Source organism: Pongo abelii, chromosome 2 (assembly GCF_028885655.2).
Source record: "Pongo abelii isolate AG06213 chromosome 2, NHGRI_mPonAbe1-v2.0_pri, whole genome shotgun sequence".
NCBI classification, from domain to species: domain Eukaryota; kingdom Metazoa; phylum Chordata; class Mammalia; order Primates; family Hominidae; genus Pongo; species Pongo abelii.
This window is the reverse complement of record NC_085928.1, coordinates 117,494,683-117,516,071: the sequence shown is the minus strand read 5'-3', so window position 1 is coordinate 117,516,071 and position 21,389 is coordinate 117,494,683. Positions and strand designations below refer to the sequence as shown.

Below are 21,389 nucleotides of genomic sequence, written 5' to 3'. Positions count from 1 at the left end.
GTAAGATACTGGGCTGGGAAGTGGCGACAGGTAAAGGTGCACCTTTCCTCCTGGGGATGTGATGTGCATATCACTACAGAAATGTTTTTCTTGAGGTGATTTCATGACTTTGTATGAATGTACACCTGTGACCTCACCCCTCAGGACAGTCTTGAACTGGTTGCTTTCTTTTCATTGTTTAGATCGTCTGGTAGAATCAACTTCCTTGAGAAAAGCCATAGAAACAGTGTATGCAGCCTATTTGCCCAAAAACACACACCCATTCCTGTACCTCAGGTAATGTAACACCAAACTCCTCAACCAAGACTCACAAGGAACAGATGTTCTATCAGGCTCTCCTCTTTGAAAGAGGTGAGCATGCTAATAGTACAATCAGAGTGAATCCCATACACCACTGGCAAAAGGATGTTCTGTCCCTTTTTACAGGTACAAGGCACAGTTTTCCTTCATTTATTCACTAATTTAGCAGAACCTCACTAAGAGCCTCCTATATGCCCGGCTCTGTGTTAGCAATAAAAAAAGGAATGCCATGCCTCACCCCATCAGGAGGTGCTGATAGCTTGTAGGCAGAGTGGAAACAGATGTGCTCTAGAGGCTCTAAATATTACTTCTGCTGGGGTCATTTGGGAAGCCACAACAGCTACTGTTTATCTTCCATAAAAGACAATCAGCCGGGCACAGTGGCTTACACCTGTAAATCCCAGCACTTTGGGAGGCTGAGGTGGGCGGATCACAAGGTCAGGTGTTCAAGACCAGCCTGGCCAACGTGGCGAAACCCTGTCTCTACTAAAAATACAAAAATTAGCTGGGCATGGTGGCGGGCGCCTGTAGTCCCAGCTACTCAGGAGGCTGAGGCAGGAGAATCACTTGAACCTGGGAGGTGGAGGTTGCAGTGAGCTGAGACCGTACCACTGCACTCCAGCCTGGGCAACAGAGCGAGACTCCATCTCAAAAAAAAAAAAAAGACTGGGTTCTGCTCTGTGGAGGTTCTTGTCTTAACATATCCACTGTTGATTGCCCAGATGTTGATGTAATTAATTTAGCAGTCATATTTTAGCAGTCATAAATAGTTTAGCACTTGCATTAAATAGACCAAACCCCATAGTAGGTATTTGAAATACAGAGTAAATGTGAGGTACCCCTGCTCTAAAGGAATTTACAGTCTGGAGCTGACTTATGGAGGATTTCTTTCTATTATTTCTGGCTCTGCTACTAATTTGTCTATTTCATATCCTAATTATCCTAATTTATCATTGTTTTCATTTTGATTGAAAGGGGGAGAGCATAGAAATTGTGGTAAAAGGTAGTTTTATTTTATTTTTTATTTGAGATGGAGTCTTGCTCTGTCGCCCAGGCTGGAGTGCAGTGGCACAGTCTCGTCTCATTGCAACCTCCACCTCCCAGGTTCAAGCAATTCTCCTGCCTCAGCTTCCCGAGTAGCTAGGATTACAGGCGTGTGCCACCACGCCCAGCTAATTTTTGCATTTTTAGTAGAGATGGATTTTACCATGTTGGCCAGGCTGGTCTTGAACTCCTGACCTCAGGTGATCCTCTCACTTTGACCTCCCAAAGTGTTAGGATTACAGGCTTCAGCCACTGCACCTGGCCTAAAGTTAGTTTTAGATTAAATGTTTTCATGTTTTCCCTTGCAAAGTAATAAACTGGTCAAGTTATCACCTTGTTCCATCTCCATATTAATCAGGGTCCAAACAGGAGATAGAAACCATGCAACAATTTGAATAGATGAATAAAGAATTATAAACAGGAGATTAGAGTAATAGGGGATTAGATAGTAAGAAGTGAAGAGATAGGAACAGCAGATATAAAGAACAACCATTTCCTCCTACGGCTGAGATACCATCCCCTCACCACACTCCCCCACCTACTGACTGAGATGCAGACCTTATTGAAGAGAATGTAACTGGCTCACTGCGAGGTAAAGTCAATGAGGCGCTCCCCAGTACCACTCTGAGGGGATGCTGGGGAAAACTGCCCATGAGAAGAGGGCACATGCTGCTGGCCACTTGTGCTAAAGAACTTGAAGTCTGATAGGGGTGCACCCTAAGCTGGCATAGAAACCCTTTCTTCCTGCTGAGTCCCTCTAGCGCCTTATACTGGCAAAGCTTTACATTGCAAACCTCCATTATCACAGAGCAAGCAATGAAAGATGGACTCAGAGCTGAGGCGATAAATTGATAGCTAGCATAGCCTCTAAACTGACTTTTATGACTACATTTTATGGATAGAAAGTGTTCTTGTATATATTGTTTCTTTACATAATAGGGGACTTATTCATGGCTGCAGATGAGAAAACAGATCCTAAGAAGTTAAATGACTTGCCCAAGGTCACACAAAGAATTCCACTAGTTCTAAAATGACAGTAATTACAGTTAACATATATTGTATGTGGCAGATACAGATAAAGCACATGGCATTAATTTTTCTTTTTTTTGAGATGGAGTCTTGCTCTGTCGCCAAGCTGGAGTGCAGTGGCACGATCTCGGCTCACTGCAACCTCTGACTCCCTGGTTGAAGGGATTCTCCTCCCTCAGCCTCCCGAGTACCTGGGATTACAGGCATGTGCCACCACGCCCAGCTAATTTTTGTATTTTTAGTAGAGACGTGGTTTCATCATGTTGGCCAGGATGGTCTCGATCTCCTGACCTCGTGATCCACCCGCCTTGGCCTCCCCAAATGCTAGGATTACAGGCGTGAGCCACCACGCCCAGCCACTTGGCATGAATTTAATTCCCACCATAAACCTGTGAGATAGGTAATTCTGTTATGTCCACTTTACAAATGAAGAGACTGAGGCAAAGAAAGATGATGTAACTTAACGCAAAGCTACACAGCTCTTAAGTAGCAGGGCCGATATTTGAACACACTCAGACTCGATCCTGAGGTTTTGACCACTGTGTCATCTGGCCTCAAATCTTCTGGCCACCACATACACCATATGTGGGCTTTTTCTCCCCCTCCCACTATCTGAGGTAATTGTTCTCTCTTATTTTCCTGCCAGTTTAGAAATCAGTCCCCAGAATGTGGATGTTAATGTGCACCCCACAAAGCATGAAGTTCACTTCCTGCACGAGGAGAGCATCCTGGAGCGGGTGCAGCAGCACATCGAGAGCAAGCTCCTGGGCTCCAATTCCTCCAGGATGTACTTCACCCAGGTCAGGGCGCTTCTCATCCAGCTCCTTCTCTAGGGCCTTTGAAATGTGCCCTGCCAGACATGAGAGCCCAGATTTTTGCCTGTTACTTAGGAACTTTCTTTGCAAGTATTACCTTGATGGTTTTAACATTTTCTTCTTTGAACTTAGTTATAAAGGTATTGTGCTGTTGTTCCTAGGCTTAGAGTCATAAGGCCTGAGCTCAATTCCTCACTTTGCCTCCATCTGGAACCTTAGACCAACTTCCTAGGAAAATGAGCTGTCTGAAAACAGAATAGGGTGCCTCTTCAATGCGCTCGTCACTGGAGATGTTCAGGAGGAGGCTATTCCCACCTACACAGGGCGCAGTGGAGGGGCTGGGCCCCAGGGAGGTAGCGAGAAGAGTGGAAAGAGCGGAGGCTCTACTGTTGGACAGACCTGGGTTACCAGCCGTGTGACTAACCTTCCCTGGCCTCCATATCCCCCTCAGTAATGAAGGAATGTGTCACCCCCAAATCCAGGGAAAGTTACAAGCAGTCAGTGAACAGAAAGTGTCTGGTACAGGTTCTAAGTGCTTATTATTCTAAGACACTTCACTTACCTGAGTTCTCAGTTTTCCTATCTATAAGATAAGCAGGTTGGATAAAATGTTCTCCAATATACTCCTGGTCCTGAGATGATATGATTGTGGGCAGCCCTTTAATCATGGTGAAGATGTTCATCATAAGCACACTGAAACTACAAAATAGGAATATAAATATTTTCTCCATTAAATTATGCTGGATCCTAGAAGCAGAAACTGGAACTGTGAGACCCTACTTCACAGAAAACTTAAAATTCCCAAGCAGGTGAATGCTTCTCAGAAGGACACTGACAGTTACCTACCTGGAAAGAATCTAGATGGAGGTGGCATGGGCACTAAGTGGTGAGATTAAACCTAGCTAGGGCAGCCCCACCAGCCTTGGAACCCACACATCTGGAGATTGTTGATGCAGAGAGAAAGGTTCCTACTGGTGAGACCTGAAAGGGATATGTGGCAGGTGGGAGGAAGAAGTTATGTCTGGAAACCAACCCTTGTTCCTCCGTTATTGATTGACTCCTGGTACCAACATGAGCCCTGGGTCTTATAGAGGCCATAAGTCTCTATGCCTTATAGTGCCCATGGATAAGATGAGGCCACACATGCCTCCAGTGGGTTAACGTGTCTAGCGTGGGTAAGGCTCTTGGAGCACTATGATACACAGGAAATGCCCAGTAACTGTTAGTTGATTTGATATCTGTTCCCATTGCTCACTTAAGCTCAGTGCCCCTTTACTGATCCTTTTATTCTGCCTCCCTCCGCACATGTGCGTTGAGACTCCTATCTGAGACACACACTGTGTTGGGTGCCCTGGGATGCAGCATAGATGTTGCTGCCTTCCACAGAAGCGCTCATGATCTGCTAGAGAATATATCCCATGGGAGAGAAAAACAGACTCGGGAGAATATAGCAGGGGCCTTTGTCCTGGACTTTGGCATTTAGGAAAGGGAGGGAAGAGACATGGAGGCTGGGACCCAAAGGCTAAATAGGAATTTGCTGGGCCAAAGGGGAGGGGGAATGAAAAGAGTGTTTCTGGCAGAGGAAATGGCAAGGATAAAGGCCTGGAGGCGCAAGAGAATATGTGTTTGAGGATCTGAAAGTTGAGTGCAGTGGGTCCAGTGTTCTCTACCCTGGCTGCCATTAGAATTACCTGGGAAACTTTTAGAAAATTCCAGTGTCTGGGCCCTCCCTAAAACAATAAATCATTCTTGGGTGGTGGGGTCTGGGCATCAGGATTCTTTAAAACCCTCCCCAGGAACTGTCATGTGCAGCTGGGGTTAAGCTATGCTGAGGTCTGAGTATGGATCTGTTAGGGCAAGCGGCAGTGATGGAGTTGAGGCTGCAGAATTCAGGCCAAATAGGTTTTCATCAGGATATTAAAGAGTTTAGATTTCAATTTGGTGGGAATGGATGAGATCTTATTTGCATTTTATGAAGAGCTCCCTGGTTGCAATATCAGAATGGATTGGAGAGGAGCAAGATGGAAGCCTACAATGATTTGGGAGAAGTGGTGAGGGACTTGAGACACAGGAAGTAGCCCCATTCACTAATAGTTGAGCATGTAGAATTGCCAGGACCTGGAAATGGTTTGGCTGGTGGGGAGTGGGAAGAAAGGCCCAAAGTGTGAAATGAAGATGGAGAGCACATTGCCTAGCCCAGAGTGATTGCCATTTGCTCTGTCCCAGTTGAGGTCCAAGGGGTTGGCCAGAGATCATAGAGTCTGTGGCTCCATGGGGAGAAGAACCTCTCAGCATGCCTCCTTGTCTTATCCTGGGTTAGTCAGATTCATTTCGTTAGATTACATTTTTTTTCCTGTGGAACTCTGCTTAAGTCCTGACCAGTGTGTTTTCAGAAGGATCAGAGGGCCTGCCCTTGTCCATTGGTGCATGACACCAGCTTGGTGGGCTCCTTACTGCTCCCTGTTTTCATAGGGTTATCAGGATACCGTCTCTCCCTGCCACCAGCAGGTCACACTGGCTCCTGACTTTTTGGCCCGGGGAACCACCATCTTTCTGCTTCTCAGATTGTGCCTTGTGCTCCACTGATCATGGCCAGTACATCAGAAGCCCTGGTTTGCAGTGAATGCATTTGGTATGGAAATCAGGAACCCTGGGGTTTCCACTCATCATATTTGGTTGCTGTGTTTTTCCTCCAATCTTTCACCATAACAACAATCAACTCAGAAGATTTCTATAACCACTTGTGTGGGGGTTTCTCCCCACACACTAAACAAGCAGTCGGTTCCACAGTGGACAGCAGCTGGTCTCCTCCAATTTAATTCCAACACTGTCTACTTGGAGATAGCATTAGATCCCACAGGTTGAGGGTGCAGTCCCCTAGACTGCCCCCCAGTCTCCTGCTTCAGACACCAGTCACAAGTCCAGGACTCTAGAAGTTCTGACCAGTTTCAAGTTGGGGTTCCCACAACCCCCCACTTTATTTTCGATTAATTTGCTGGAGTGGCTCGTAGAACTCAGGGAAACACTTAGTTTTCTGGATTTATTACAAAGATTTAAAAAGATACCAATAAATAGCCAAATAAAGAGATACACAGGGCTAGATCTGGAAGGGTCTGGAGCGCAGGAGCTTCTGTCCCCATATACTTGGCTCCTAGCACATGGATGAGTTCTTGTTCATTTTCCTGTCAGCTTCGACATGTTCAGCTCTCCGGAAGCCTGCAAACTCTTGTCTTCTTGGGCCTTTTATGGAGACATCGTTAGGCAGGCATGATTGAAACATGGACAACTGTGTCGAAATATGATTGGACATAAAGGGGTCTAAATTCAGTAAGGCCTGTTTGTTCAGATTCTTCTTGGCCTCTCTGTGGCCATTCTTTCCTCCAGGATATGGGGCAGGACCCCTATGGAATGAGGGTCTTATGACCCACAATCAGATTAGAGTCCTGCCTTGGGCAAGTGAAAGGAAAGCAGGAGAAGGTAAGAGAAATTCTGTTTCCTGAGACCTTCTGAGGCCTAAAGCACCCCAACATTATAACAGAAGACGATAACAGGACTATGGGAGTTATGAGCTGGGAACCTTGGACAAAAATAAATACATATTAAATAAATATTAAGTGTATATATATACTTATGTATATTAAGTGTATATGTGTGTGTATATATATATTTTTTTAATTTACTGGTGGGTTTTGGGAAGCAGAAGTTACCATAACTACTCTTAAAAATCTTTTAAGACTCTTTGAAGTTAGAAAAGTCACCGTACCTTTTGTTTCCATTGGTCCTGTACTTATTATACCCCAGCAAGAGGAGCATAATGTCTTGTTATATCATTCTGGTGATAAGATTCATAAGTGGGTTCAGCTGGTGACAGCCTGATTCCCTCATTGTAAACTTATCCATCAACATGTAGCTTAATGGTTTCACCTTTCGTTGATGACCATTACCTGAATCAGTTATTTCATTAGATTGCAAGATTAGGATTTTCTGATTTTATCATTTCTTCTGTATTGACTGTAATTCTTTGGTGTAGAAGAACTTTCCCTTGTTAATAGCTATTTGGTTGTCCTGAAGTACAGTTCTTACTAGAAAGTAAGACCAAATGCTGAATTATATCCCTCTAGCTATCAATTTTCGAAGGAATGAATGGTGTCCTGGTAATTTCCAGTGGTGTTTAATTACATTTTCCCTTCTCTTTCTCCCTCTCTTATTCCCTCCCTCTCCATCTCCTCCCTCCTCACTTTCAGTTTTTTGCTCTTTCAGTATTTTGTCATAGCTGTTAACAGAGCAACATATTTTAATCAATTGTAGTCATTTTTCTTTTTGGTGCTCAAATTATCCCGTCTTAGTCCCATGGAAGCAAGCCCTTGGAGCTAGGGCCCTCTACCTTTTGACCGAATTCCATTAGTCTTGATAATTTCCTTGTTTCTGACAAGACAAGATGTTGCAGGCACATTTTATACTTTCCCAGCCCAAGCCCTGGAATAGGCCTTTTCTCCAAGGAGCTCTAGTTCATTTTAGTGGGAAATGGTATTTAGAGACTATAATCTGGGATCTGGGAGTCCTCATTGCTACTGAGTAGTCATTACTTTTAGGCCTTTCCAGTGGTCAGAGCTAGGAAATATGTATATTTAAAAATGGACAGTTGAATGGTTGTTGCCAGGAGCTGGGAGGAAGGGGAAGTGAGAAATTGTTTAATGGGCACAGAGTTTCAGTTTGGGGAAGATGAAAAAGTTCTAGAGATAGCTGGTGGTGATGGTTGCGCAACAATGTAAATGCCACTGAGCTCTCATTTAAAAATGGTTAAAATGGTAAATTTTGTATATATTTTACCATAATAAAAAAAAAGTCTTCTTCTGGCAGCACCTCCCCAAGACAAAAATATGAAAATTTTACACTGATACTTCCATTTCAAGATAATTTTAAGATTGTAAGGATTTTACTTAATTCTGGAATTTTATACCTGTAAACCTTTTATACTTCAAATTTTGGGCAGAATTGTTTCTATAACAATGATAATTATACCTCATACTAGCTTCTTTCTTAGTACTGCTCCCTTTGGGGACCTGTATATCTATACTTCTTATTCTGAGTCTCTCCACTATATATATGTGTGTGTGTATATATATATATATATTTTTTTTTTTTTTTTTTTTTTATACAGACTTTGCTACCAGGACTTGCTGGCCCCTCTGGGGAGATGGTTAAATCCACAACAAGTCTGACCTCCTCTTCTACTTCTGGAAGTAGTGATAAGGTCTATGCCCACCAGATGGTTCGTACAGATTCCCGGGAACAGAAGCTTGATGCATTTCTGCAGCCTCTGAGCAAACCCCTGTCCAGTCAGCCCGAGGCCATTGTCACAGAGGATAAGACAGATATTTCTAGTGGCAGGGCTAGGCAGCAAGATGAGGAGATGCTTGAACTCCCAGCCCCTGCTGAAATGGCTGCCAAAAATCAGAGCTTGGAGGGGGATACAACAAAGGAGACTTCAGAAATGTCAGAGAAGAGAGGACCCACTTCCAGCAACCCCAGGTATGGCCTTTTGGGAAAAGTACAGCCTACCTCTTTTATTCTGTAATAAAACTGCCTTCTAACTTTGGCTTTTCATGAATCACTTGCATCTTCTCTTTGCCTGACTTGCCCTCTGGAATGGTGCTGGAATGGTGCTGTGGCCTTGTCCACTGTCTGCCTTTGACCATAACTTGAGAGTCACCCACCATAGTGTTCTTTGAAATAAATGTCCACAGTACCAAGCATGAGTTAAAAACACTTCAGAATGTAGAGGAGTTGTTCAATTGAATAAACACACACACCAGAAAAAAAAGCAGGTTTATCTTTTATTTTTAGTAAAGAATTTTGATAGAGCCTCAACACCAGAAATGGCTAGAGAGAGAAGCCTAACATATCTGGAGGATTATTTTTCATCCTACTTAAAGGTGCTTTCACTTTTTTCAGAAGAAAACACACGTTCTGAATCTAATTTATAAAACTCCCTGGCCGGGTGCTGTGGCTCACACCTATAATCCCAGCACTTTGGGAGGCTGAGGCAGGTGGATTACCTGAAATCAAGAGTTCGAGACCAGCCTGACCAACATGGTGAAACCCCATCTCTACTAAAAATACAAAATTAGTCAGACGTGGTGGCGCATGCCTGTAATCCCTGCTACTTGGGAGGCTGAGACAGGAGAATGACTTGAACCTGGGAGGCGGAGGTTGCAGTGAGCCAAGATCGTGCCATTGCACTCCAGCCTGGGCAACAAGAGCGAAACTCCGTCTCAAAACAAACGAACAAACAAAAACCCCCAAAATCCCTGAAGTACGTGAGCTAGTGGTGAAAGAAAGCTGGAGAAAAGGAGCAGGAATAATAATAATAATAAAGATTGTCATTTAATTTTGAGCACTTCCAGTGTACACTCTGCAGGTACTCTAAGACATTACCTCACTGAAATCTCTAAGGTAGATATTCTTTATTTCATGTGTACTTATATGAAACCTGGAGCTCAAGGTGAAGGAATTTGCCCAAGGCTGCACATGCACTATCGTGGCACTAATTAGCCATGTGAACTGGGACACATTACTTCAGTTTGCTCATTTCTGAGTCAGCCTAGCAAGATGACTTCTAAGAATTTTTTCCAGCCGGGCGCATTGGCCTGTAATCCCAGCACTTCGAGAGGCCAAGGTGGAAGGGTCACTTGAGTCTAGGAGTTACACACACACACACACACACACACACACACACACACACACACACACACACACACACACACACACACACACACACACACACACACACACACACACACACACACACACACACACACACACACACACACACACACACACACTAGCCAGGCATGGTGGCAAATGCCTGTAGTCTCAGCTACTCCGGAGGCTCAGGTGGAAGGATCACTTGAGCCCAGGAGGTTGAGGCTGCAGTGAGCCATGATCACGCCACTGCACTCCAGCCTGGCTGACAGAGTGACATTCTGTCTCTAAAAAAAAAAAAAAAAGATTTTTTTCCAGGGAATAATAAAGGAAGCTAATATTTATGGAGCATCTACGGTGTGCCAGATACTTTGCATACGTTATCTCATTTAATGCTCTTATCCCTGCAGGGAAAGTATTACATTTGTTTATCACTTGCAGAACTAAGTGATATTTACCACAGAGTAGTCAAATATTTTTAAGCCCAAAATCAAGTGGTATCACTTTTCTGCTGAGAATGTTTCAGTGGTTTCCTTTGCTCTTGGGATAAAACTTAAATCCCTCACCCTACCCTTGCTCCAACCCTCCACTTTCCTTCTCCCACGTGGTGATTTGGCCATACAGCTCTTGTGGCTGATCTGAACTGACTGAGCTTTTTACCCTTTTGCTCTTGCTGTTCTCTCAGCCTGGGAACCCCCTGGTTACCTCTTGGCTTGGTGTGGTGCCTTACATCTATAATGCCAGCACTCCGGGAGGCCAAGGCAGATGGATCACCTGAGGTTAGGAGTATGAGACCAGCAAGTCACCTCTTGCCAGAGGCCTTCTTTGTCCATTGAGTCTGAAGTTCTTTCTCCTCTCATTTCCCCATCATTCCATTATGCTACCTTGTTTTATTTTCTTCATTGTGTTTATTGATACTTAAAATGATCTCTTTTCTGTTGCTGTTTGACTCTCCCACTAGAAAGTAAGCATTGTGGATCGGGCACTGTGGCTCACACCTGTAATCCCAGCACTTTGTGGGGCAGAGGCGGGCGGATCACCTGAGGTCAGGAGTTCGAGACCAGCCTGGCCAACATGGTGAAACCCCGTCTCTACTAAAAATACGAAAAATAGCTGGGTGTGGTGGCTCGCGCCTGTAATCCCAGCTACTCAGGAGGCTGAGACATGAGACTCGCTTGAACCTGGGAGGCAGAGGCTGCAGTGAGCTGAGATCACACCACAGCACTCCAGCCTGGAAGACATAGTGAGACTCTCTCTCAAAAAAAAAAAAAAAAAAAAAAAGGAAGTAAGCATTGTGAGGGCAGATACCTTATCTGTTTTGTTCATTGCTGGATGTAGTTAGTATATAGCAGTGTCTGATGGATGGATAAATGGAGGAATGAATGAATGAGACTTGACAAATTCAGCTCACTTGCTCAAGGCGCTGCAGCTCTACGGGATGAAGCTATACTCCAGAGTCCTGCTACATTGGCTGTGTGGCCAGCTGCTGGGATCTGAGGGTTGTCAAATAAGCAGTCTACCAGAGAACAGACTGATCTTGTTGGCCTTCTGTCAGCACAGGGGTTCATCCACAGCTCTGTAGAACCAGCACAGAGAAGTTGCTTGCTTCTCCAAAATGCAACCCACAAAATTTGGGTAAGTTTAAAAACAAGAATAATAATGATCTGCACTTCCTTTTCTTCATTGCAGAAAGAGACATCGGGAAGATTCTGATGTGGAAATGGTGGAAGATGATTCCCGAAAGGAAATGACTGCAGCTTGTACCCCGCGGAGAAGGATCATTAACCTCACTAGTGTTTTGAGTCTCCAGGAAGAAATTAATGAACGGGGACATGAGGGTACGTAAACGCTGCGGCCTGCATGGGATGCATAGGGCCTCAACTGCCAAGGTTTTGGAAATGGAGAAAGCAGTCAGTTGTCAGAGTGGCCACTACAGTTTTGCTGGGCAAGCTCCTCTTCCTTTACTAACCCACAATAGCATCAGCTTAAAGACAATTTTTGATTGGGAGAAAAGGGAGAAAAATAATCTCTGCTTATTTTAATTAGCATTAATTGGTATTCTTGTTAAACTATAGGAGTCAGAGTAAATCAGTCATTTCACCAATTTTCAGTTTGTTTCTGTCTTAGCTAACAGCAGTGTAATAGTCAGCAAAATTCTTATCTTGTGTACTGAATGGCATGTCCTGTTGCTGAAAGTGCACAGGCTTGGGAGGTAGCCATGAGCTCAAATCCTGGCACTACCACCTCTCTTGTGTGACCTTAGACTCCTGACCTAACCTTTCTATGCCTAAGTTCTTTCTTACCTATAAATTAAATTAATTTTACCCTTAAAGATCATTGTGCTGATTAGAGATAAAATATAAATAATAACACTTGTTACAGAGCAAGGAATTGACACTTCTATATTGTGAAGACAAAGTGGTAAATCATTATCATCTATGTCAGAAATAGCTTTTGAGAATACCTGAGTATAGAACTATTCTTGATCCCTGTTACTTCAAAACTAAAATAATGGTTTTAGGAATTAAAAGGTGAGGCTAGTCACCTCCAAGGGATGAACTGACTCAGGGACTGAGGTATATAACAGTGAACTGGTCCAAACAACAATCCTGACCCCACTTTATGAGTGAGACTATGAGTAATGGTCTAAGTGTAGACATCATTGTCCAGGGTTCCAGTAGGCAGCTCTGTACTTGAGAATTTAGCAGTGACCTTTCTATTTTTCATCTATTATACTTTTTTTTTTTTTTTTTTTTTGACACAGGGTCTCACTTTGTCACCCAGCTGGAGTGTGGTGGTGCAATCATGGCCCACTGCAGCCTCAGCCTCCCTGGGCTTAGGTGATCCTCCCACCTCAGCTTCCTGAGTAGCTATAATTACAGGCATGTGCCATCATGCCCAGCTAATTTTTCTTTTTTTAGAGATGGGATTTTGCCATGTTTCCCAGGCTGGTCTTGAACTCCTAGGCATTCACCTCTGTCTTCCAAAGTGCTGGGATTACAGGTGTGAGCCACCACACCTGGCCTATTACACATTTCTTAATTAAAGTAGTCAAATTTCAAAACTGTTACAAAGTGTATCTTAAAATACGACAATCTGGTTTAATTTTTAAAAGATATGAGTAGCCAAGGAGCAATTCTGTGCCTTTCCCACTAGTCCCTAACCTTTTAAAGCAGCTGCTTCTTGGCCGGGCTCAGTGGTTCACCCCTGTAATCCCAGCACTTTGGGAGGCCAAGGCGGGCGGATCATGAGTCGAGATCATCCTGGCTAACACAGTGAAACGCTGTCTCTACTAAAAATACAAAAAATTAGCTGGGCGGGGTGGCGGATGCCTATAGTCCCAGCTACTTGGGAGGCTGAGGCAGGAGAATGACATGAACCCGGGAGGCAGAGTTTGCACTGAGTCGAGATTGCGGCACTGCACTCCAGCCTGGGCGACAGAGCGAGACTCCATCTCAAAAGGAAAAACAAAAAACAAAAAACAACCATCTGCTTTTGATTTAGTGGCTTCTTTAATTTTGTCGGTCTCAGTCACCATTTGTCTAAGCAAATTCAGGAAGGCTTCAACTTGGCTTTCTACATTTGTTCCCTTTTCTTAGCATTTTGGGCCTTTGTTTACACGTAGGAAAAGACCCACAGGTCGTTTCTCCCTTTGGGCAGGGTACAAGCTTCCTGTGACTGAGGTTTTGCTAGCTATAGAAGTGGCTGCCAATTGGCTTCTGGTTTTTATTTCCATGATTTGCTCCAGTTGCTCTTCCCTTCCATCATTGTTAGCTTTCAAGCTAGGAACTTTTAAAATGCTTTTAAATAAAGGTGAACTGTTACTTGATGCATTTAGCAGTCTTCCTCACAGTGGTTTTGATGGACAGACTCCCTCAGTTTGGAATTTATGAGTTTTCTTTAAGGGTTTGTCTCCCTCATGTATAGCAGGCTGTTGAAAGTTACAATGTCAATAACTTTCTGAATAGTATCAAACTGTTTTCAGTGCAGTGTATTAACAAAACTAACCTGCCTCAAGTTTGGTCAGCTTTGGAGTCTTGCTGAGGCTAAAATGATAAATCTAAATGATTTAAAATTGTGTATTCCTACACAGTATCTCACTTAATTATAGAATAGTTTTGTGAGTGAGGCAGAGCAGATGCCGTTTTCTCTATTTTAAAGATGAGGAAAATGGAATGGAAAATGGAGAGGACAGACTAATTGCAACATCCCCACAATCAAAAACAGGCCCAGGTTCATGCCTTGTTGGCGGTGGGTTGCTACTGGCTGTGGCCTTCATGCAGGAAGGCTAGATGCATAACCAGGTCAACAGCCCGTGCAGGACAAGCATGCCATGTAATTCTGATTCCATCGACTGAGGCTGGTGTTTTCAAACGTGCTGGTGTAGGGTCTTACAGACGGAGTCATCTGTGCTGTGGGGAATGGAATGTGCTCTTGCTTTGGAGCCAGAACTCCTCTGAAGCTCCCACCACCTACACCATTCAGAGGCCAGACAGAAATTTGTTCACCGTTTTGGGCATGATTTTCGTGCTTTTGTAAAATGTGCTTCACTGCAGCCCTTACTGGGCTGTGGTGATGAACACTTAAGATACTGTGTGTGTGCTTTATAATCTGTAAGGCACTGTTCAAGGGGAGGGACCTCTGCCATGAGCCCCTACCCGCTGGTATCTGGTTAACATCCAAAGCCCCAGCCTGGGAGAAGCTGATTCTCGAGTTGAATGCTGTATAGGGATTTGACTGAGGCTCAGATTTGGTGAGGAAGACCACTAACCTTAACAGACCAACAGGCTGGCTACTCCCTGATGAAGTTCCCCAGGCCATGAAAGAAGTTAAGAGATACATTCCTTGTAACAGCTTTCTTAGTTGCACCTGTATGATTATTTGATCAGTGTGTTGTCTGTGCAGGGATCATGTCTGTGGAGCTCACTGCCTCGTCCTTGGTGCTGAGCAGAGTGCCTGGCATGTGTACTCAGTAGATATTTGCTAAGGGAGCGAGTCAGTGATTGAGAGGAGCAGCCTGGGAGGTGAAGCCCTAGAATCTTAATTTTAAAGGGATATCAAAGTTGAACATTCAGTTAGACAGTTCTCTTGAGTCTAGGGATTTACCCATCCATGGTGGACACACTTTCAGTTAAAAAGTAAGGTTAATTTTGACAGGTTCTAGTATCCAGGCAAGCATTCTATGGAATAAAGCTCATCTGAGGGATTAGTAATGACTGAATTTACTTACTGCTAGTCCCATAATTTTGATCTGTTAATTAATGGGGTTAAGAAATGTCATAAGCTATTTGCTACCATTTAAAGTGAAAATACCCTTAACGTTTTTTGCCTCCAGATATCCACACTTAATTTCATTTTCTTGCTCTTTGGTGAACAGTCCTGGGTCTGAATGTATATATCCATGGTTTGTCACTAGGTGACAGGTTTTTTTTGGAACAAGAAATCAGTTCAGTGAACATTTGTCAAGTATCTTCCCTGTAAAAAGTGTACTGTGCCAAGCTCAGAAGTAGGAAGTGAAATGGATAAACTATGACCCCTGCCTTAAAGAACACCATGGTGTTGTATGGGAATTGTTTAGGTAGAATGAAAGAAATCCTCTAATAGAGATATGAGGCCAGTTCAGCAGAAAGCCAGGGTGAGATCTCCTGAGAGGGATGGAAGGGTGTCTTGATTATCTCTGGTAGCAGCAAAGGCACTGGCATACAGTGGCCACTGGAAGACAGCCCGCAAGGGATGGGGGTGTTTACCCTTGCAAGTGAGCTTTAGGAACTAGAGGACTGGTTGCCCTTTCTTCAGGTTTGGTTTCCCTTGCTGCAGAAAAAGATGCTGAGACTCAAGGCCTCGGCTATGAACTCAGATATGTGATTTGGCTTTGAAGCACAGACGGATTTTGTCCGATTTTGGCAGGGAAATGCCTACAGACAGCACTATGGGCATATTTAGGTTAGGGACGAAATGCAAGTTGTTTAAGTCCTGATAAGAGGCTGTGAAGAGGTCCAAGAAGCTTCACAATGCCCAATGAAGAAAAGCCCTGTGCTTGGTGCTGCTGCCTCCCTTCCCCGTCCTGCTGGCAGGGCTGCGCTTCAGTAGCTCTGGATGCGTCAGAGCAGTCCATGAACATTCTGTGTGGAAAATCTCTGACGTTTTAGTGGATTACACTGCTCTCCCTTTCCTCCAGTGCCTCATTGTTAGTATTATTTGATGTTCTCCGGCTTTTAAAATAATCATTTTCCGCCTACGCAGAACATCCTGTAGAGACATTGAGGTTCCAGTGGGAACAGAGAGGAATACTTATTCTAAAAATGAAGAAAATAAACCTCTTTTTATGGAGTGGGTGATAGTATTGCAGAACTTCTATAATAGTATGAGAATTCACTTGTGGTGCCAAAGCTTAAAAAAAAGTATAGTAAAAACATAATGTATAGGCTTATTGCTGTGCTATGACCCATGCCCTGTTTTCTCCAACCTCTCTGGTCCCCACTCTTCCTTTTTGCTGGTGATATTTTTACTTATTTCATGAAAAAAAAGATAACATATACACACACATAGATGTATGCACAAGTATATATATGTGCATAACACACATAAACATATACGTTGGTAAATTTAAAAATCATATTTATAAAATATACGTAGCATCTACAGAAAAACATGAACACTTGTGAGAATAGCATCTGCCTAAAAAATAGGATCACCTTTGAGGCTCTTATGTGCTGCTCCCCTGTGCCATTCCTTTCCCTTCTTCCTTAGAGGTGATTACTATTCTAAATTTTGGGATTATTATTTCCTTTTTTTATTATAGTTTTTTTTTTACCTATATTTGTATTCCTAAAAATTTGTTTACTTTTGCAAGCTTTAGATTTCATAAAAGTAGAATTACACTGTAAGTTTAATTTTTCTGCAATTTATATATAACTACACATATATTCCTAAGATTCATCCATCTTGTTACATACAGCTCTGGTTTACCTTTTCTGTATAATATAGATTCTGCTTCATGAATATACAGTTAATTCATTCTTCTGTTGAAGGACAGTTGGAGGACTCAAATGGCCTCAGTCCCTGTGTCCCCACGTGCCACCCTGCTTCCCAGCCTCATATGAGTTGATCGGTGGCCTGGCATACTGGATGAGAAGCTCTAGGTCATATATTTAAGAGAGTTATTGCTGGGTCATAAAATGACAGATTGTTTTCCAGAGGGGTCATATTGATTTATATTATCACCAACAATTATATTGTCAGATTTTTACCAGTTTGGTGATTGTGAAACAGTATCTGATGGTAGTTTTTATTTGCATTTTCTTGGTTGAAATAAAGTTAAGTGTATTTCAGCCAGGCGCGTTGGCTCATGCCTATAATCCCAGCACTTTAGGAGGCCAAGGTGGGCGGATCACTTGAGGCCAGGAGTTCAAGACCAGCCCAGCCAACATGGCAAAACCCCATCTCTACTAAAAATACAAAAATTAGATGGGTATGGTATCACATGCCCGTAATCCCAGCTACTCAGGAGGCTGAGGCACAAGACTTACTTGAACCCGGGAGATAGATGTTGCAGTGAGCCGAGATCGTACCACTGCACTCCAGCCTGGGCAACAGAGCAATAACTAAATAAATAAGTAATCAATTAATAAATAAGTATATTTCCTCAACTGTTAAGTGCCTGTTCAAGTTTTTTACCCAATATTTGATGGGCTCTTTTTTTGTCTTTTCCAATTAATTTTTGGAGTTTTTGATATATTCTAGATAGTAATGAGTTACATGAAAATATCTTCCCCTAGTTTAGGGATTCTCTAGTAACTTTTTAAAATGAATACTTGTTTTAGGAACAGAAATTCTTAGATTTAATATAGGCAGATTTCATCAATTGTTCTTTACAGATTGGCTTTTTAGCTTAAGAAATCCTTCCTAACTTTGCAATAATTAAAGATACGCTCTTAGATTGTTTCCTAAAAGACTGATACTTTAAGCCTCTAGCCCACCTGGAATTGATTTTCACAGATACTACATTTTTTACTAGTTATAGATTGGCACCTTCATAGAGCAAGTCCGATAGGTGCCATTTTTACGGCAGCATGTGCTCACTTAATGTCTCTGTCAAATTTTGGTAATTCTCACAATATTTGCAACTTTTTCATTATTACTATATCTGTTATGGTGATCTGTGATCACTGATCTTTGGCATTACTATTGTAATTGTTTGGGGCAACATTAAGCTCACTGTCTTATGTGGGCATAAACCATGCCCACATAAGACAGTGAGCTTAATTAATAAATGTGCGTGCTCAGACCCCTCCACTGACTGAGTGTTCGCATGTCTTCCTCACTCTCCTCAGGCCTCCTTATTCCTTGAGACGCAATAATATGGAAACTAGGCAAATTAATAACCCCACAGTGTCCACAAGTGTTTAAGTGAAAGGAAGAGGCTGGGTGCAGTGGCTCACATTTGAGCTCACAAATGAGCCTGTGCTCATTTGCCATTCCAAAAATCCCAGGGCCCTTAAGAATTATGCTAACTCTACTCTGCCTCTGCTCTATAAATGGAACAACAAAACCTAGATGACAGCACATCTTTTTAGAACATGATTTACTGAATATTTTAAGCCCATTGTTGAGACCTACTGCTCAGAAAAAAAGATTCCTTTCAAAAGCCTGTAATCCCAGCACTTTGGGAGGCCAGTGCAGGTGGATCACCTGAGGTCAAGAGTTCGAGACCAGCCTGGCCAACATGATGAAACACGTCTTTATTAAAAATACAAAAATTAGCCAGGCCTGGCGGTGGATGCCTGTAGTCCTAGCTATTCAGGAGGCTGAGGCATGAGAATCACCTGAACCGAGGAGGTGGAGGTTGCAGTGAGCTGAGATCATGCCATTGCACTCCAGCCTGGGCAACAGAGTGAGACTACGTCTCAAACAAACAAGAAAACAAAACAAAAAAACTGAAAGGAAGAGCTTAATGAGAAAGGCATATTAAAAGCCAGGATAGGTTGAAAGCTAGGCCTCTTGTGCAAGTTAGCCAAGTTATACATGAATGGTAAAGCAAAACAGCTTTATTGCTGTAATAAAGAAAGTTTTAGTGGTCTGGATAGAAGATCAAATCAGTCACAGCATTCCCTTAAGCCAAAGCCTAATCCAGGGTAAAGCCCTAACTTGCTTCAATTCTTTGAAAACTGAGAGGGGTGAGGAAGCTACAGAAGAAAACTTGGAAGCCAGCAGAGATTGATGAGGTTTAAGGAAAGAAGCCACAAGTGCTGATGTAGAAGCTGTAGCAAGTTATCCAGAAGATCTAATTGATGAAGGTGGCTTACACTAAACAACAGATTTTCAATGTAGACAAAACAATCTTCTATTAGAAGGTGTCATCTATGACTTACATAGTTAAAGAGGAAAAGTCACTGCCTGGCTTCAAAGCTTCAAAAGACAGGTTGACTCTCTAATAGGTACTAATGCATCTGGTGACTTTAAGTTGAAGCCAGTGCTCATTTGCCATTCCAAAAATCCCAGGGCCCTTAAGAATTATGCTAACTCTACTCTGCCTGTGCTCTATAAGTGGAACAACAAAGCCTAGATGACAGCATCTTTTTAGAACATGATTTACTGAATATTTTAACCCCATTGTTGAGACCTACTGTTCAGAAAAAAAGATGCCTTTCAAAATATTACTGCTCATTAACAATGTACCTGGTCACCCTAGATCTCTAATGGAGATATATAAGGAGATGAACACTAACACAGCATCTATTCTGCAACCCATGGATCAAGGAGTGATACTGACTTTCAGGTCTTATTTAAGAAATACATTTCATAGGGCTCTAGCTGCCATAGATAGTGATTCTTCTGATGGATCTGAGCCAAGTAAATTGAAAACCTCTGGAAAGAATTCATCATTTTAGTTGCCCTGAGAAACATTCGAGATTCCTGGGAGGAAGTTAAAATATCAACATTAACAGGAGTTTGGAAGAAATTGCATCCAGCCCTCATGGATAACTTTGAGGGGTTCAAGACTTCAGTGGAGGAAGTAGCTGCGGATGTGGTGGAAATCACAAGAAAATTGGAAGTGGAGCCTGAAGATATGACTGAATTGCTGCAATCCCATGATAAAATTTGAACAGATGAGGAGTTGCTTCTTATGGATGAGCACAGAAAGTAGTTTCTTGAGAAAGAACTTAATTCTGGTGAAGATGCTGTTAATATTGTTGAAATGGCAACAAAGGATTTAGAATATTATATAAACTTACTTGGTAAAGCAGCAGCAGGGTTTGAGTGGATTGACGCTAGTTTTGGAAGAATTTCTACTGTGAGTAAAATGCTATCAAACAACATGACAAGCTACAGAGAAATCTTTCATGAAAGGAAAAATCAATTGATGCAGCAAACTTCACTGTTGTCTTATTTCAAGAAATTGCAACAGCTTCCTCAACCTTCAGCAATCACCACCCTGATCAGTCAACAGCCATCATCAGGGCTAGATCCTCCACCAGCAAAAAGATAACAATTCGCCGACAGCTCAGATGACTGTTAGCATTTTTTAGCAAAAACCTTTTTAATTTTATTTATTTATTTATTGGAGACAGAGATTCACTCTGTCGGCCAGGTTGGAGTGTGCTGGCACAATCTCAGCTCACTGCAACCTCCACCTCCCAGGTTCAAGTGATTCTTGTGCCTCAGCCTCCCAAGTAGCTGGGATTATAGGCATGTGCCACCACGCCTGGCTAATTTTTGTATTTTTAGTAGAGACAGGATTTTACTATGTTGGCCAGGCTCGTCTCGAACTCCTGATCTCTGGTGATCTGCCCACCTCGGGCTCCCAAAGTGCTGGTATTATTGGCATGAGCCACTGCGCCTGGCCAGCAAAAAAGTGTTTTTAAATTAAGCTGCGTACATTGATTTTAGACATAATGCTATTTGCACACTTGATAGACTACAGTGTGGTGTAAACGTAAGTTTTATATGCACTGAAAAACAAAAAATTTCACATGACTTGCTTTATTGTGATATTGACTTTATTGCTGTAGTCTGGAACTGAACCTGCAATATCTCAGAGGTGTGCCTGTATCTACTTGTTCTGTGATACCTCTTATTGTCAGTTTGTTTGGATTTACCACGTATTATTTGATCATAATTCTTTCCTATAGATGTTTTATGGTCTGCCTAAACCTTTAGTGGGGCCTTTGATGGCTTAGTCCTTTTAGGTTTAAGACAATAGAAGTTTATTTCTCAGAGTTCTAAAAACTGGGAAGTCCAAGATCAAGGCACTGACAGATTTAGTGTCTAGTGAGGGCCCGCTTCCTCATACATGGCGCCTTCTAGCTGTATCCTTACATGGTGGAAGGGAATAGCTAGCTCTCTGGAGTTTCTTTCATAAGGGCTAATCCCACTAATCCCAATTATGAGGGAAGACCTAATCACCTCCCAAAGGCCCCACCTCCTAATAGTATCACCTTGGGGGTTAGGATTTAACATATGAATTTTGTGGGGACACAGACATTCAAACAATAG

The 21,389-nt window shown here is 42.7% G+C and overlaps 1 protein-coding gene across 5 annotated transcripts in view; it reads left to right on the top strand.

The window, feature by feature from the left end:
- Positions 1–21,389, top strand: part of MLH1 (mutL homolog 1) — a 58,104-nt gene that overhangs the window by 23,258 nt on the left and 13,457 nt on the right. For all 5 annotated transcript variants that reach the window (XM_024244317.3, XM_054552347.2, XM_063722144.1 and 2 more), the window contains exons 10-13: positions 183–276; positions 3,020–3,173; positions 8,350–8,720; positions 11,583–11,731. In XM_024244317.3, the coding sequence (XP_024100085.2) occupies positions 183–276; positions 3,020–3,173; positions 8,350–8,720; positions 11,583–11,731 (768 nt within the window). The remainder of the gene's footprint in view (positions 1–182; positions 277–3,019; positions 3,174–8,349; positions 8,721–11,582; positions 11,732–21,389) is intronic.